This window comes from Struthio camelus, chromosome 17 (genome assembly GCF_040807025.1).
Source record: "Struthio camelus isolate bStrCam1 chromosome 17, bStrCam1.hap1, whole genome shotgun sequence".
NCBI classification, from domain to species: Eukaryota; Metazoa; Chordata; class Aves; order Struthioniformes; family Struthionidae; genus Struthio; species Struthio camelus.
Genome location: NC_090958.1, coordinates 17,729,792 through 17,746,727, shown reverse-complemented (window position 1 = coordinate 17,746,727; position 16,936 = coordinate 17,729,792). Strand labels below are relative to the sequence as shown.

The 16,936-nt window shown below is 43.4% G+C and overlaps 1 protein-coding gene across 9 annotated transcripts in view; it reads right to left on the bottom strand.

Annotated features, from left to right (window-relative positions):
• Positions 1 to 16,936, bottom strand: part of MLXIP (MLX interacting protein) — a 54,562-nt gene extending 37,626 nt beyond the window's left edge. For all 9 annotated transcript variants that reach the window (XR_011135033.1, XR_011135034.1, XR_011135036.1 and 6 more), the window contains exon 1: positions 16,518 to 16,936. Coding sequence is in view for 3 of the 9 variants with exons in the window: in XM_068910976.1 (XP_068767077.1) it covers positions 16,518 to 16,891 (374 nt within the window). In the remaining 6 variants the exon portion in view is untranslated. The remainder of the gene's footprint in view (positions 1 to 16,517) is intronic.

Sequence of the window (16,936 nt, the reverse complement as noted above, 5' to 3'; positions counted from 1 at the left end):
CCCTCCTTTTAGAGGCAAGCATTACACAGAGCTGTGAAATGGGCAGTTTCTCCTCTTCCTGCTACAGGGGCAGCAGTGACGCCCCCCAAGATTCACCAAAGGAAGGCTGAATATTCAGATAACGAGTAGTGGAAAACAGACTTTCACCTCTGGGTCACCAGCTCAAACAACAGGAGCTGTGGAAAATTGGCTGCATCAGTCTCGGAAAGGCTGTGTAAGTGACCCTTCATTGAATTAATTGGGACATGGGGGAGAAGCGTACTAGTACTCGTGGCACTGAAATCCTCACCACACTTGTCCCACGTGGCTCATGTGCTGACAGTTCAGGACTGGACAGGCCAAGGGGGGCTCCTGGTTCCCACACGTGGAGTGGGACATCAGCCTGCGGCAGGCCTGTCCTCAGAAAAGCGACGCCACTCATACTGAAAAGTCGAGTCTGTCACTTTATAATAATAGTGTTTACAGATTTTAAACTTTCGATAAGAACTAAAGGACTCAACAGCATACGAGCATAAAGAGACAAAAAAAAATCAGTATAATTTTGTTACAGAAGCAGGAAATAGACTGTTAAAAGCCTGTCCAAAGTGAACGTAATCCGTTCAGTGATAAACTGCTGAGCCTGGAAGGCTGAGAAGCCAGCTTTCTGGATGCTCAGAGCACATTCACTGCGCTAAGCTTCACCGAGAATGATCTATTCTAGCAGGAATACTACGATCATTGCCTCTAAAGACTAACCAAAAAAAAAAAAAAATGCTCTACCATCTTTAATTTCCACTTTAGGGAGATGCAGAAAGGCAAGCTCAGAGGCACTGAAATTTAAAACGCTGTCGCTTGTCTCTAGAGGCTAGAGCTAACTGATGAAGTAGTAGCCAGATATTACGCTGGATACACACAGGTCATGGTAACTACGATATAGTCCTGTTTCCAAACTTTTGCAAGAGTGAGAAAAGAGAAACAGCAAGAATAGAAACTCTTCCAGAGTGTTCTGTACACTTTGGCAGAGAAGAGCATGCCGTGGACAAAAAGCCAATAATAAAGTCAATGTGTCCAAACACTGATCATATCTGACAGATCATCAGTGTTTCTGGACAAGCAGCACTTTCTCTCTGCACAGGGCTATGTTATGTCCGAGATTCGCCTCTGGTCGGCAGGATCGCTGAGGACCCCAGGAAATCTTTTGTAAGAGACAGTCTACGTCTAACACACAGAGTTTATAAAACCCTTCAGATCTCTCCATGATGAAAAGCCCTATATCTATGGTCAAATTTATACATGGATTAAAAAAAAAAAAAAAAACACTAACAAATCCCCCACTGACAGACAAACTCCAACATGAGCTGGAGCTTTGAGACATCCAACACCTTGCAGTCAGATTAAAGTCCGCAAATCACAGACCCTGGCTTCCTACTTACTTGGTTTAGACAAGTGTCAAGCCTGTGCTGGCAATCTGTTTTCCATCACTATGAAACTTGGTCAGAATTTCTTAGCCCAACCCAATTGGTTATGTAAAAATAACTACTCAGAAGCAGGACGTTTAAAAAAAGAGGCAATTTAAAGCTTCTCTTTATTGCCTGTATCTCCAAACTATAGCCAAGCAGCCTTTCTAATTGCTGTAGGCACCTGGCTGGCCTGGAAGTCACGGCATGATATAGAACTGAAGTTGTCAAGCGTCAGCAGCTACAATCATCCTTGGGCCAGGTGGATCAGCTGATGTACTGCCCTTCAGTGCTCACCAAAGCACGCACGCACTCACTTTATAAAGCAATATTTAATCACACTATATAGGGCAAGCCTAAGAGAAAGACCTTCGTTGTATTGCAATAACACCTTACAAAGTCATTCTCTCGCTCACAGTGACTATCACGTCCAACTACCTACCTGCAAAACAGTTTCAGAAATCGTCTCACACCATTCACCTATCTACTGGTTCTAAGAAACAGACTGATGGATCCTCTCTCCTCACCAAGAACACATTTTCAAACGGACCTAGATGGTACGTGTCCCAAAGCAAGTGGTGACTTCCCGACTAAAATAAACTATAGTGTCAGCACCTTCCTGAATCTTACTACAAGAAAAAAAATCTCACTGAATGAGCCTAATGCAAGCCTCTTCTTTGAACCATGTTTGTCCCATCTGCAAAAATAATAATAAACCAGCCCCACTCTTGACTCCATAGAGTTCTTTTGTTATACGGTTATTGCTATAGATGGAAGAAATCTCTCTAAACTCCCTAGGATCTCTCTCCCCATTTTAAAAAGCTTGCTACAGCCATGCAGCCTATAATCACCACAAGCAGAGGTCAGATCCCAAGCCTACTAATGTGCTAATAAAAACTGCTAATAAAAATGTTAGGCTCCTTAAGCTCTGCTAAGATTTTTACCGGAGATTTGAGTGCTCTGCTTGTACAACTGGATACTGAAAACAGATGGAAGGCACGCTGGACTCCTAAACAGAGCCTTCACAGACCCAAACTTTATTAGAAGCAGTAACGGATTGGCTTTTATTTCAGATTTATGTGCATCTGCTTAGAGAGTCTGTAAGCTGAACTGCGCTTTTCTATAACATATGCTGATTTGGTGAAGTAAATGAGTGAAATCTAATCGCATGATATAGGAAAGGTTAACTATTTCACACAGCCAGAGAGACAGACCAAACCATTTGAATGCCTCTTGTTCGCAGGCAGTTTGATTACAGACTACCCCTCCTTCAACCAAGCAATGACTCAGAGCACAGACACATTCAAGCTACAAACATATTGGCTCTCTGCTTTCACAATACAGTGAAATATCCTGTACCTTCAGGCAGCCGGTTAGGGAAGGCTGCAGCACAGGACTAGGCTGATACCACAGAAAGAAGCCACACAGCAACATGAGCTGAGCTTATCTGCAGCTCTCCAGAACCCAAATGCCACTGACGCACGGTCTTGTGCTTGCCCTGAAGAGAACACACGTTTCAGTACCGAACAACAGCTGTAAAACGAGAGCACTTTAAAACTGTAATTTTAATGAGCCAAAAGGCAACTCTTATTTATGAAGATAAAAGGTTAGCAGACAGTGAAAATGCTGCCTGGATTTTTTTCCAGCTAATACTAAAGCTATGTCCAGCTCACTTTAGTATTTGGCACCAGACCTAGCCTGCTTCAGCATAAGAGCTCTAAGAACATCCATGTAGGCTGGGGCCAAGGTCCAAATTTCCCAGTACTCCATCTCCAGCAGTGGCCACAAGCATACATGTATGATACTCCCCCTCCAGACCCCCAACATGCTCCCCTTCTCCAGCTACTTCCAGCTGAGGGAACTCACAGACGCTGCAAAACCTTAGGTGTACCACTGTGTCCTCACTGGCTCTGTGCATCTCAGGCAGCCCTAGACTGAATCAAAGCAAAATCTGGTTCTAAGAACTACTACCAGCTGGGTCACCCAGCCAGAATTAAACCAGCTCCAGTCCTGGCTTGCGAGCTTTCCTGACCAGAGAGCAGGTTAACCAAGTATTCTGCATACCTGACTCAATGCATGATCACAAGGACATCAACCTTTTGTAAAGGGAAATGACATTAACCTACTCATTCCTTACAAGTGTGCCAGAGGAACTACGTTATTTCTCCTGACTGTGTTTAGAGATTCCATTTTTTCCATACTTTGGTGAGATGAGTATGTGTATTGCTTTGTCACATCCTTGCTTTGAGAAGGGAAGGATAATGACATTCTTCATAGAGTAAGAGCCACTACAGTGAATGCTGCAACAATTCACATGTCCCAGCTTTTGGATAGCTCATTTCAGAATCTCAGCTATTTCATAATCTCTGCTTTGCATTTTCAATAGATTTTAGGTGGCAAACTTACCTGCTAAGTATCCGAAATAAGCTCGGTTTCCACCTTAAGGATACCCGTATCTTTGATCAAGTTATTTCTCTTATCCCAACACTAGGTACATTTGAAATAACATGACAACATGCACAGAACTTCTCTGGCTCTGTAGCAGACCTAAGTATTTCACAACAACATTCAAATTCTTGGCAGTGTTTGCTTTAGCTCTTCTTTTCTGAAAATTCCATATCCTTAACCCCAGAAGAGTCATTTTTGTGTGCTGCTAGGCCACTACCCTGCTCACCCACTACAACCCTGCCTCCCAATTTTCTTTCTTAAAAGCTGTATTATAAAGGAGCAGAAGCAGGGAGATCATTGCCTTCCACTGTTTCATGCTCTTCCATATCTGGCATGCCTCCACCACGTTTTCTATTCAAGTTCTCTCACCCTCCTCCCTGTCAGGGACAGATATTTACCAAGCAAACAAAAAGTTGGACTAGGCTGAATTATCTATGCAGACATTAATATACAGGAGTTTGAACACATACAGGGAAACATTTATACCTTTCTTGGACACTGTACAGAATGAGCTAACATGAGAAGAATGATATACAACACCCAAATCTTTATGTGCTGCTAACACACAAGCAAACCGCAGAGCCCATTCCCGAATCTACAGTGCAGCTTAGTAGAACCTGTCTTTGTTGTGTTGCCCCTCACTCAACTATGGTGAGCCCTCTGGATGCAGGGGGTTCCCACTACCAGGAGCATTAGCAGAGCTTGACTTGCTATGGATAAGCTTGCTCACACGGCTACAGCTTCTATGCAACATCCAGAAATTCATCAAAATGAGCAGAGAGCAACTATCCTAGAAAATAACACCTTCTATTTTTCTTCGTCCTGGGAAACGTGACAGCAGATAACGTCCATAGCCATTGACTGGCACATCAGAAGTGCAACAGGACCTTCCACTGGCCTCCTCCTGTTTGGCACTTCTTCTCTAACAGCTGCCAAGCCCAGAGCCCAGGTATTTCCTTTTTTACTTTTTTTTAATTTGCATGCCTTTCCTTTTTTTACTTTGTTGATCATTGCTGTCTCTGACACACTACAAAGTAATAGTTTTCACTAACACAGGCTGCATCAAGTGTCATACCACAGCAGTGAAAGCAAAGGTTTGCATAATAATGAGATAACTAAGAGCAGCAATGGACTTCAAAGAAGAGTCACAAGGAACTGAGAAGTTCCTCCCCAATTCACGCTCCATTTGGTCCCTGCCCCTTTGGGAATGGAGTCAACAGTGAAGATAAACAGTAAGTTTACCAGCAGCCTAAAATCTGGATGCAAGATGCAGCAAGAGCAAGTTTAGCTGAATAGCCTGTGACAGCTCACATGCATGTTCACAAGAACGTACTGTTGCTAGATAGTAATTAAATGCAGTGGGCCCAAGTTATTTTTAGATCTATTGTGAAACTCCAGTGTTACTTCATTCCAGCTGCTCTGAAGACACAGAAATTACCATCGCAGAGGCCTGGGTTCTGTATTATCATTCCTGATTTTATTTTCCGAGTCTTATCCATGTTCTACATTAGAATTGAGTTGGGTAATGATTCAAGAAAGGTGACAAAGCCCCTGACACAGACAGGGCGATGTGGACCAAAACACTGCTTTGGACAGCTAGCTTACGTAGCTTGGGAAAGTGGTGTGACTCTTGGACAGAAAAGTCACTGCATTCGCTTTGAGAGGTCTCAAAGCTATGCTGGCCAAGGTCGCTTCAGCAGACATGTCCTTGAACTGCCACAGGCAGAGCACCCGTTACTATGAGACCTTGAAGGAAGGGAGAGTAAACAAAGTGGCAAAGGGAAACGGAGGCCAGGATTTCGAGTAAACATCCCATGCTAGAGCCTTCTGAAAACAATGAACTTGGGAGATCCCAGCAGCAAAAGCGTCCTTCGTGTCTGTGCAGTGTTTGCTTGGATCTCACCACTCAGAGATATTGCTAAATATCCTCTGCTGATATATGAGGACCAACTGGCTTCAGTGTTGGAAGGATCAGTGAAAAGACAAGAGCGCAGCCTGTTTATGTAGGTTTCTAAGGAGTTATTCTAAGTAGTGGTAGAAGATACAAGAAAAACTCTTCAGAACAAAAGAACAGTCTTGAATGCCTCTTGCACACAGCCCAGCATGACATAGCTACTGTATTTACCACAATTACTCTAATGGCAGTAAAGCTCTAGTGTTCACCTGAGCACTCAGTGTAGTCACCCTGAAGAGTCCACATAAGCCACTAAAAAATGCCAGCGCACACATGGCATAGGAAGCAAGCAGCACGGAAGACCACACAAACACCACACAGAGTGATCAGACAGAGACAGACTTGCAAGCTGTCACCTTCCCCCCAGATATCTGCAAGATCCAAGTATAAACAACACCGCTGCTGTTTCGCTTCCAAAACTAACAATGGCAACCTCATTTCTCAAGAGGGGCGAAGCTCCTGTACAACAGCAAGGCTCGTTGCATCCTCCTTCTCTTTACCCCCTCAGTTTTAAGGTTCAGCTCTACAACTGTTGTCCTTATTCACAAGCTAGTCCTAGTACAAGCAGATCTCACTGAACAGCAGCGAAAGCATGACTACTCTTTCATCTCCCAACTGAGATGGAAGGAGCCTCTCCACGCCCAGGCAGAAACAAAGCTGCAACAAGCATCAGAGCCCTATACTTGGACGAGGACAGTTCTTTTTGGAGAGAAGCAGGCAGGCATCTCAAGCTTTGTTCTTTTGCTTCTTCCGCTGAAGGAGCCTCAGCTCTTCTATTTCTGCTCTGAACTGTCTCCCCAAAATTTTGCCCTTCATCTCCCAAATTATTGGGGAAATGCATAAGGAATTATGATTTATCTGTTATTAGAGAGAGAAGCACCTGCATGTGCTTTACCTATAAAGATATCCTTTGTTTGCTCTCGTGTGGTATAAGTGAATAATAAAGATAGTTCTGGCAATCCACAAATTTCCCATTATGTTGAGGAAAAAAAAAAAAAAAACTCTCCATTCACAGCAAAACATCCCCAAACAGAAAAAATTCACATAAGAAAAATAGTAAATACAGCATAAAAGACTGCAACCACTGCTACTGTTTTCTTGCACTATAACATCAGCTGAACTAGGAGTAGAGAGATGAGAAAGCCTCTGGCTGCATTACTATTGCAGATAATGTCGGGCTACGAACATAGAACCAAGGATCAAAAAGCCACCTGACTGAACTGCAACAAGCCATTAAAATCTTTCTGCACTTTTTAAAAAAAAAAAGCGTTCAACTCATTAAGTAGCACGCTTAGCTATTTAAAGAATTGAACCCTCTTTCTAAAAACATTATGCTATGCTGCAAAACGCCACATGTCAAGAGGGGTTATCTGTAGGTCAGCAGTGGTCTGGCCTAAACACACTTACATATCCCTCATTAAAGAAAATCAGATTCTTTCACTAATACCCTGCTGTATGGTAATCGAGGTGCTGGCCTGCAGGACGGGCCCCATCTGGCCTGCCACCTTTTGTGCTACAGTCTCAGAGGAGAGGGAGCAGCTAGTAGAGCCACTGACAACACCCTAGGCTTTGTAGGTTAAACAACGTGCCTTCCAGGTGGCCATGAACAGGGGCTTGGGAACCACAACAGTTTGTGCCCTTCAGCCTTTAAAGGGTGGAGAGAAGGAAAGGGCTTAGCTATCTTCTCTCTCACATTATCTGTCAGGATAACTGCGCAAGAAAATTAGTTCACTGTGCCTTGGGGCTAGCTGGCTCCTAAGGTCCTCTCCAGTCCCACTTTCTATCACACGTATGACAATACAGCTAGACAAACCGACTTTAAAAATAATGATATTTCAAAAAGGCAGGTGTCCGAGGCTGAGCCGGCTCTTAAACAGCACTCTGAGTTTAAGTACCCTAAAATACAAACTGCAGCCTACTTGACAGTGAGGGAATGGTGATCGCCCTGCAGCCAACCATGCACACAGCAACCCGATGTACAAGGCTTCATCCAGGCTCTCCTTTAACACCCCCCTAGAAGCATCAAGCCTGCAAGAGACTGATAGAAGATCATCACATAGATGAGAATGGCAGTAAGATAAACACTGTCCCCACAGGAGTTTGGGTACACAAACCATCTGCTCAATCCAGCAGTACTTTCAGCACAATGAGACCAAGTCCAGCAACTGCAGCACATGGAGCAAAGGGAGGAGAACAGACAAGAGGCCCCCGTCACTTGTTCTTGCAGAGTAAAACAGGTTCCCTGACGAGCAGTGTCTTTCTGCAAACTGGAGCAGCAGGTTCATCTTCTGAATAAGTTTCTCTTTGAGAAAGGGGTCATGCCTCAAATGACAACTGTCTGGCAGCTCAAGGAGGCTGGAGCCATTTTGGCTTCCAGACACTAGAAAACAGCGCTCTGCAGCTGGAAAACCTAAACTCCTCTGTGAATATTATAGCTGCCCTGTTCTAAAGGCAGGGGAGATTTCTGGGTTCTCCAGAAGGGCCCACCATCAGCAGGCTGGGAAATGCAGAGCTGATGCTCCGGCTGTTTGAGCTTCCTTCGCAATCCCCTCGTGCAGGGAGAACGACGCGCTTCTTCTCGGGTTCAGAGCTACCTGTTTCCACAGGGGGCAGGTCACAGACAGTCCAGCGAGTGCCAAAGGCAGTCAGCAGAACAGGGCCTTCCAGAAGCACTACGATAATCATTAAAAGACCAGTTGGTTTTATGACCCTTTAATTTGCATCTGTAGGGTTTCTTATCGTTGGCTATGACTTTTCTAACAGCAGTGTCAGTAAGTTGCAGGTCGTCTTCCTCTTCTAAATCTTCCACTTATCTCCTTCTCTCCTTTATCATTTAGGTTTGCAACTGAAGTGCCATCTGTTATACAGCTTCCTTTTAGACTCCTATATTAGTTAACTTCTGAACTTTCTCTCTCCCTTTTCCCCTTTAAAAATAATTACTGCATGCATCTGGGTCTCTGCAGCATTGAGACCTTTTTGGTTGTTTTTAGAAGAGGGAGAGGGAGGCATAAAGTAGTTAACTGATTTATCTAAGATCATTCAGATAATAAGCCAGAAACAAAGGGCTCTCCAAAAGCTTTGTGCTTGCGCCACAAAGTAAATAAGCCATGGCAAACGCATACCAGAATATTTCCAATGCTGATTACAACTTTTACTTACAATGAAACGTCTACATTAATCATATTATGAATGCTATCAAGAGAGCAAGTTTTAGCCACATTCAAACCAAATCATCAAAGATGACCTTCAATCTCCGATTTGAGCAAACAGGAAAGAAAGGGAATTATTTTTAAAAGCCCATGCTCAGAATCTCTTTCTCGCAGTAAAACTACTAGACACAATTTCTGGAAAACCTACTTTTTCTTAACCACGTTTTCCAAGCCTTCCTGCTTCAGAAAGGGGGGCAATACTGTAAATCTAGCCTGCACTAAAAACAATCAGATTTAGATTTTTCCATGTGTCTGAAACACAAAGAACCAACTCTATTTTCTTTGGCGACAACTGAGACAAGTACTTTTCCTAATTATCTCTATAACTGTTTTACAGACATTTTAAGGGTTTCCTTCCCAGAATGAAAGTTAAAAAAAAGGATAAAAGCTGTAAAATATTTCAATAGCCATCAAAGAGTTTAGAAAGCTTGTCTTTTTCCTCAGCAACAGCTTAGAAGTTTTGTCTTTAAAGACACTGCTTGTGCCAATGACATTAAAACACCAAAAGATAACTAATAAAAACTGCAAATGCAATTAATTTCTGCATAAAAAGGAAAGGAAATAACAAGCATACAGTATAAAGTCTGTTAATTGCAAATGAAATACTGGATTAAATCCAAACTGATCCAAGTTTTTAAACCGATTCAGATTTTTATTTATTTACACAAGCCTTTTTTTCTGCAAGCAAAAGGAAGCAAGGCAGGACTAGAAGAGCAACACCAAGCCAGGAACCCCAGCTTTACTGCCACCGTTTTCCTGCAGGATCATCCATGACTGCCGCGTCTTGGCCCATCCAGCTCCCTCACTCCCCTTTATCAGGCACACTCTTACAAAGTGCTTCCTATCAAGCTCTCCTGTCACAGGCCAAACTCTGGGGAAGAAACGCTGGACTTCTCTGACTCCAGACATATCTTCAGTCACCTACCCTCACTTTCCATGCCGTCGCACCTTCCAGACCTATTCTTCCTGTCCTGAACAGCACGACAGCCACATCCTCTCTTCTCCCCATCTCATCTCTATCCAATCACCTACCTCCTTCCTATCAGTTCTCCTCTAATTACAGCTCCAATCTCTTTTCCTCTTCGCAGTGTCCCCATCATCCTCAGTAACTTCCCTTTCCTTGCTGCCACTCCAGCCAACCCCGCTGCCAAACATTTCCTCACCAACGTGTGTTCAGTACGTTTGTAACCCAGGCTCAAACGCTCCCAACCAGCTGAAAGGTCATTGGTTTGACTTGAATTTCATGGTGTCTTTCATTTCTTCTAATCTTGTTTCCTGCTCTGTGACCTCCTCCACCAACTCCATCCACCCCATTGTACAGCTCTATGTATGCTCTTGCCCCTTCCAATTCCTTCACTACGTCCCTCAAAGATCCTCTTAATCTTACTCCAACTTTCAATGAGGTTTGGGCCTCACTCCTTACTCTCTGTAGCTTCTTTCTTTGCAACAGATTTCTGACTACTATTATCAGGGAAAAAAATTCCACTTACAAGTGACGTACAGAGCTCCCTCTCTACGTCAAGCCTTTCGACTTCTGTGCAAATTTAAAACAGCAGTGAGTCTCTCTGACATCTCAGAAATGCCTAGCCCCCAGCTCAATATGGTTTCAAAACTCCCATCATTCCTCCCCACGACTTTCTAGCTTGCTACAGCACTAGACACCCCCTTTGTTTGATTAAGACTAATCATAGCTTAAGGATACACAGACAGATAAGCAGATGCTGAACTGATGGTATACCAACCCTGCCTTCCAAACGAGTGGAACATTTTTTTTTCCACATGGGAGAATAACAAAACAAGAGCGATTCAGTGACCTATTAAAGGAGCATGTGGAAAAACTTGAGTAAGTCCAAGAGGTGAACGCCAGGTTTCTTGGCTTTAATTCCTCTTGCTACTCCGAGGAAAGAAATGAAAACTGGTGAGGGGGAAAGATTTGGAAATCAAAGTGTTAATGTCGTTTGCCACTAGTCTTTATTTAAGTCAAAGCACATCACTTCACAATCATGCTATATAACACATTCACCAACAGTAATTCCAAATCTCATACATCAGCCAAGCTTGTATCAGACCATGCACGAGTCACTGAGACTAGGCAACCTGGGAACAAACAAGCTCCCTCTTCCCTATTTCAGCAAACCATCAAAAATTACGATTATGAAATCCAAGTTGTATTTAAGCCAGAAAATAAAAACTACTTACTGTGTGAAAACACATGACAAAGGAACTACCACAAAACACATAGATTAAACAGTAAATTAGAAGATATCGACATCGCTTTTATGGAAAACGTGATTACTGCATGCCACGCAGTGCGTAGGAACAGCCTGCACAGCCAGGTCCACAGAAACCACTAAAAGCTTGTGACTCGCAGAACCACTGAAATAACCAGGAGCAGAACCCAAAATGGTTTGACCCTACATCTAATTCTCCATCTACAGAATTATGTCATTTATTCCTATATGCCATATGTAGCACTGAAGACACCAAGACCATAATTTCAAATGAGGCCCTCTCACACTACCATTATTACATATTTACTATGGCAAAACAAATGCATCTTCAAAACGAGAACTGTTCAGCAACCTTCCTGCAAACCTTTCTGATGTTCAAGGTTGCCAAGGTGGAACTTACAAGTCCGTATTAAATAGAGCTTAACAGCTTGTGACTATGCCAAGCATTTGACACAAGCAAGATAATAAGCTCAGTAACTATGTCCTGATTCATATTGCACTCCACTCTGAATAAACCATCTTTGCTTTGAAATTACCCTTAACTATGACTACTCATACACACAGCAGCGCTGTTCAAATTAGGCTTAATTCATGGGATGAACGTTGGTGTATTCATCAGAGCAGTTTTTACAAGCAGCGTATAAAACATAATTAAATTGTGAAAGCTTGTCATCTCCAACCTGCTCCTGCCAAAACTAAGAAGTTTCCAAAATATATGCTGCACTAAGAGAAATGTGGCAAAGTTGCTTTGGAAACAAGCTGACCCCTAATGTCAATCTGCCAATGAAAGCAATGTTTTTGGCTTACATCTACACAAAGGGGAAGGGTCATATTGCTGAAGAGGAGAGATGAGCTCTAGAAATGACCTGGCAAGCGTTGCACAAGGTAGCCCATGTCATAGTTCTCAGACCCCATTCTCCTGCTCTGTGCAATTTTAACAAGCAGGATCCAGAAGGTTTTAGACAAGCATCTAATACCATGTTAACACTCCTACCTCAGGTACAATGCCTGGCAAGCTCCTTAAGCTCTTATTAGAAGGAGAGGGAACTCTGGGGCTGCTTAGTAATAAATGAGCCCACAAAGTCATCTTCATCTACCCTATCACATCCTACCGCTGAGTAAGACGGACATCAACTGGCATAATTACATGCAACAGAAGTTTAAAAAGAAAACCACGCACATTAAAGATACTACTCACGCTCGTTAATTCCTGAAATAAAGCTTGTGCTTTGTACCTGACCACACTCCACGCTCAACTGGCATTACCCATTTTCTCAACTGCACGGGCTTTGTGCCTAGCGCTGCAAAAAGAGAGGAGCCTTCATAAAGCAATGAAGGACATAAGTAGTTCCTGACACTCACTGACCCCCTCATTTCCTTAAAGGGCGCAGACAAGACACACTGGCTGAGTACCAGCTGAAGTTTGCACTGTCATGTACCTATTTTATACCTAAAGAAAATAACTAGAGCATGAATTTAAGATCTTTTTTTCCAAGAGTAATATATTAATCTCTCGCAAAGCTGGCATTAGGTCATTCCAGCAGGATTCACCACTTCAAGAAAATCTACCACCTCAGCATCAAAAACCTGCGGGGGAAAAAAACAGCGTGATTTCCCTTCCTCAACAAGCAGCAACTACCAGTGCCCCAGGCCAGTGCTACTGGAAAGATGCAACGCTGGGAAGAACCTGCAGCTTGAGACAAGGCCACCGATTCCTACCACACACGCTTCGCAGTTCTCAGTGTTTGTGATGTGAAAATCTGCATTTCTACATGCATCTCTCTCAGGTTTCAGACCTTAAACAGACTATACACTGTTGTTTACAAAGCAGAGCTTTCCACAAGGAATTCTAACACCCCCCATATACCACTTTATTAGGGCAATAAAATGTTTACAGTGCCCTTTCTCAAATTACATTTTTTTTTACTTCACATAAGCCTTCAGCCTGGATTCTGCAAGGAGCTGAAAATTATTCTGTCCCAGTCTGAGAACAAAATTTCATTTATTACGGTATGCTATGGTCAGAACAGGTCAGAAGATAGTTCAGTTCTGGAGAGTTATTTTTAGGGAATGGAATTATCTGGATAATTTTAAAGTTACTAAAGGGCTTCACTAAATTAAATATCAGGATTACATATCATTTGCCTTAATTCTGCTTAGTAAGCATTATGGACCATATAACTGTTAGCATCGTTTCTCGTTATCAGAATGAACAGTGTCAAAGCCCATTTTCATTTTGGAAAGCACATTTTAAAAGTGTTGTTTTTAAAGTGGCCTACCTGCCTTAGGTCAATTATAGTTACTTATGTTACCCACAAGATCTGCACGATCATATTGTTTTAAAGTGCTGAGAGGGAAGAGCTTGAAGAAAAAAAATCCAGGGTTCTTTTACCTTCAGCAGTGTGGTACGGTTCCCACAATCAATCTCATAAAAGTAACTGGTGACATTTAGATAAAGTGTGCAGTGCAGGCCACGTGACAGCTGTTGTACACTCTATTGTTTATAAGTAACCTATTGATTTAGAAGCTTGTTTTAATATCTTAACCATATAGTGAAGCATGCTGTGATCATATTTTCCCTGTGAAGCGGCTCATCTGAAATTAGATTTTTCTACCTGTGCAATTGTATACATGACCGAAATATGTATGAAGATTAAATTCAGGTTAGCCTGTACTGCTCAAAGGCAAGAAGGACTCACTTTCCTCTTGTTCAGGAACAGCTTTTTTATCCTGAAAAGCGTGACAGTTGTTTAATGGCACAAAACTGTATTAAAAAAAAAAAAAAACACTTGAAGTTGGCAACAAAATTGAAAAAGCATGGGCTATGCTATGCATCCCAAACCAAACGTGATTCAGCATAAGTCTGGTCACCTCCAAACATAAGCCATCCTGAGCTGACTATCTAGGTAACCTAGAAAAACTTGGTTTTCTCATTGGTAAAGCTAATAAACAACACATAATTTGGTGCTCCTTCTTAAGACTTTAAACATTTAGCTATTAGCAATGGGTGTCAAACGTAAACAATATTGCACTCACATAGGGAGCTCTGTTTCAGCAACTTCCTTGTTTTTGTATTTAACCCAGCCACACGAGCCCAGCTCATTAGCTAGCTCATGCCCCATGCTGCTGGTTCTGCAATAGCCACAGAGCAAAACCCACATTTCTTCACCTTTTTGTTTTGTGGTTTGGGGCTTTTTTTATTTAATTATTTTCAAGAATGAATTTCTATCCAGTGAAGGTGGTAGGAAAAATGCAAACACAGTATCTGCGTGCTTTGTCAGTGCTAAAGTGGATAAATCATAGTGGAAAGACGCAGCAGAAGCAACGATAATGAAAACATCCTCCATAAGTCAACCAGTCCTTCTCAGACCAAACCTGCAAGTACAGCACGAAAGCCAGCTGGTGTTTAGATGAATATCATATGTTCCTCATGGAGGATACAGACAGAGACCGCTTCGAAGACCACCGTCTACATGCTTAATCAATCATTCTTTAAATGGTGATAACTTCTCATTTTATACCCAGGTTCATTTCCAAAATACCATTTTGGAAAGTCTTATTTTGGGTGATATCTGTTTTTCAGATATTTGGAAAAATCTGTTTTTCAGACAGAATTTTGCAATCAGTTTGTTAGACTGATTAAAATATATATGTATCACAAAGGCACCAAGTAAGCAAACTGAACCCGGGCAGGGCAGCGCACAGGATGGAACCAAGCAAATCTTAAGGTAGCCAAGTACAGAAATACTAAGGATATGCTTTTGACATCTTAGAAGATATTTTCTGCACTTCACCTCACACTACCACCAACAAGGACAAAATCAGTTCTGCTAAAATAGATTTAGTGCTCAATTTACGCACATATATCAGAGTTCATTGTTATCACATTTATATCACAGAATTATTTCTGTACATTAAATGTGATCCTCAGTTTCAAAATCCCAAGGATACAGTAGTAGAAACATAACATTAAAAAAAAAAAGGCTAACAGTAGCTGATGAGAAGATAGACATGAAAAGTTTATTTCTGTCACTCTTAATACTTTTGGTTACTTCACATATCCCGCTCAGCTTGCGCAATAAAGGCAGACTGGTTAATTTTTAGTCAAGTTTTACATTTTTATTTTCATTTGTAAACACAAAGATTTTATGTCCCCCTTTGTGTGCACCTACCTAAGATTCCCTCTCTTGACAGTAACTAATGACTTGCAGGACAAAAAATAATCCAAATTAGAAGGTTGCTTACATTACATTTTCTTGCTAAACATATGGAACGGACAGTTCTGCTGCTTCTCCTTCATTCAGCAGTACTTAGGAAAAAAAAAAAAAAGTTCCAAAAACAGAAAGAGCATCTGGAAAACCAAGAAAGAGCTTGGAGTGGGCAAAGTTCATTTTCTTTTATCAAGCTAATATAGTTCCCATAACTGAGAAGACGTATTTCCACGGAAACGCTCAGAAGAGTTTTCCGTCATCCCTTTTAATCAACTTCTCATATACGCTTAATAGGGAACATCAGATTGGATCCAATTTCTGTTACATCACATGGAACAAAAGATTGGAGCAGACATACATCCTTTCCAAACACTTCTACCCCACAGCTCTGCCTCCATTTTGGAAGGCAGACAAAGGGAGTAAACGTGAATATAATACCTTGTTAGATAGATGAAAAGCAAAACTGAAGTCTGAGCACAGGACACACATAAACCCAGGAAGTGCTACTAACCACGCCAACCACCGGAACAAAGGAAACAATGACAGCAAATTCAAGAAGCTAGAATCTATTAATTTTTTCTTTTACTTACTTAAAAAAAAAAAAGAGAGTTAACTAGCTTGTAGATAGAGCAGGACACAAACATTTCCTTCGCCCTTTCCCGGCTCCTCCTGAGTGGCTGCAGCCCTTAAACGTTTCCGCAAACTCCAGGCGCGGCCGCGGATGCTGAGCGGCTCCCAGCGCCGAGCCGAGCCGAGCCGGGCCGAGCCGGGCCGGGCCGGGCCCAGGGCACGGGCAGCGCTGCCGCGCCGGCGCCGAAAGTTGTCCAATTTGAGATTTTTTTATTGGGGGGGGGGACACCCCCACATCAACCTACCTCCCCCCCCCCCCAAACGCCACCCCTTTCTCGCTCAGCCCCACATCACCCGCAGCCGGGGCTGGGGCCTACGAGAGACCTTCCCCCCCCCCCCCGGGTGCGTTTAACCCAAAAGGGCGGCGAAAACGGCCGCGGGTGCCGCCCGGCCGGTACCTGTAGGCCAGGGACATGCACTCGAAGAGCTTCGTGAGGGAGGCGTCGATGCTGAGGCGGCCGCCGGCGCCGCCGCCGCCGCGGGCCGCCCCGAACTGGTAGGTCTGGCAGGTCTGCTCGTTGACCGTGTCGAAGTCGTAGCCCTTCTTGGGCGGGTGCTCGCTGTGAGGCGACGAGACCATGAAATGGCCCGAGTGGATGATCTGGGGGCCCGGCGGCTGCTGCCCCCGCCGCGGCCCGCACCGCCGCCCGCCGCCCGGCGAGGCGCCGCCGTCGTCCGTATCCGACGAGTCCTCGTCGGGCTCCGTGCGCGGCGACAGCGGCCCCGCCGCGCCCAGCAGCCTCGCCGGCCGCATGAACACGTCGGCGGCCATGGCCCCGCTACTGCTGCTGCTGCTGCTGCCGCCGCCGCCGGCCGA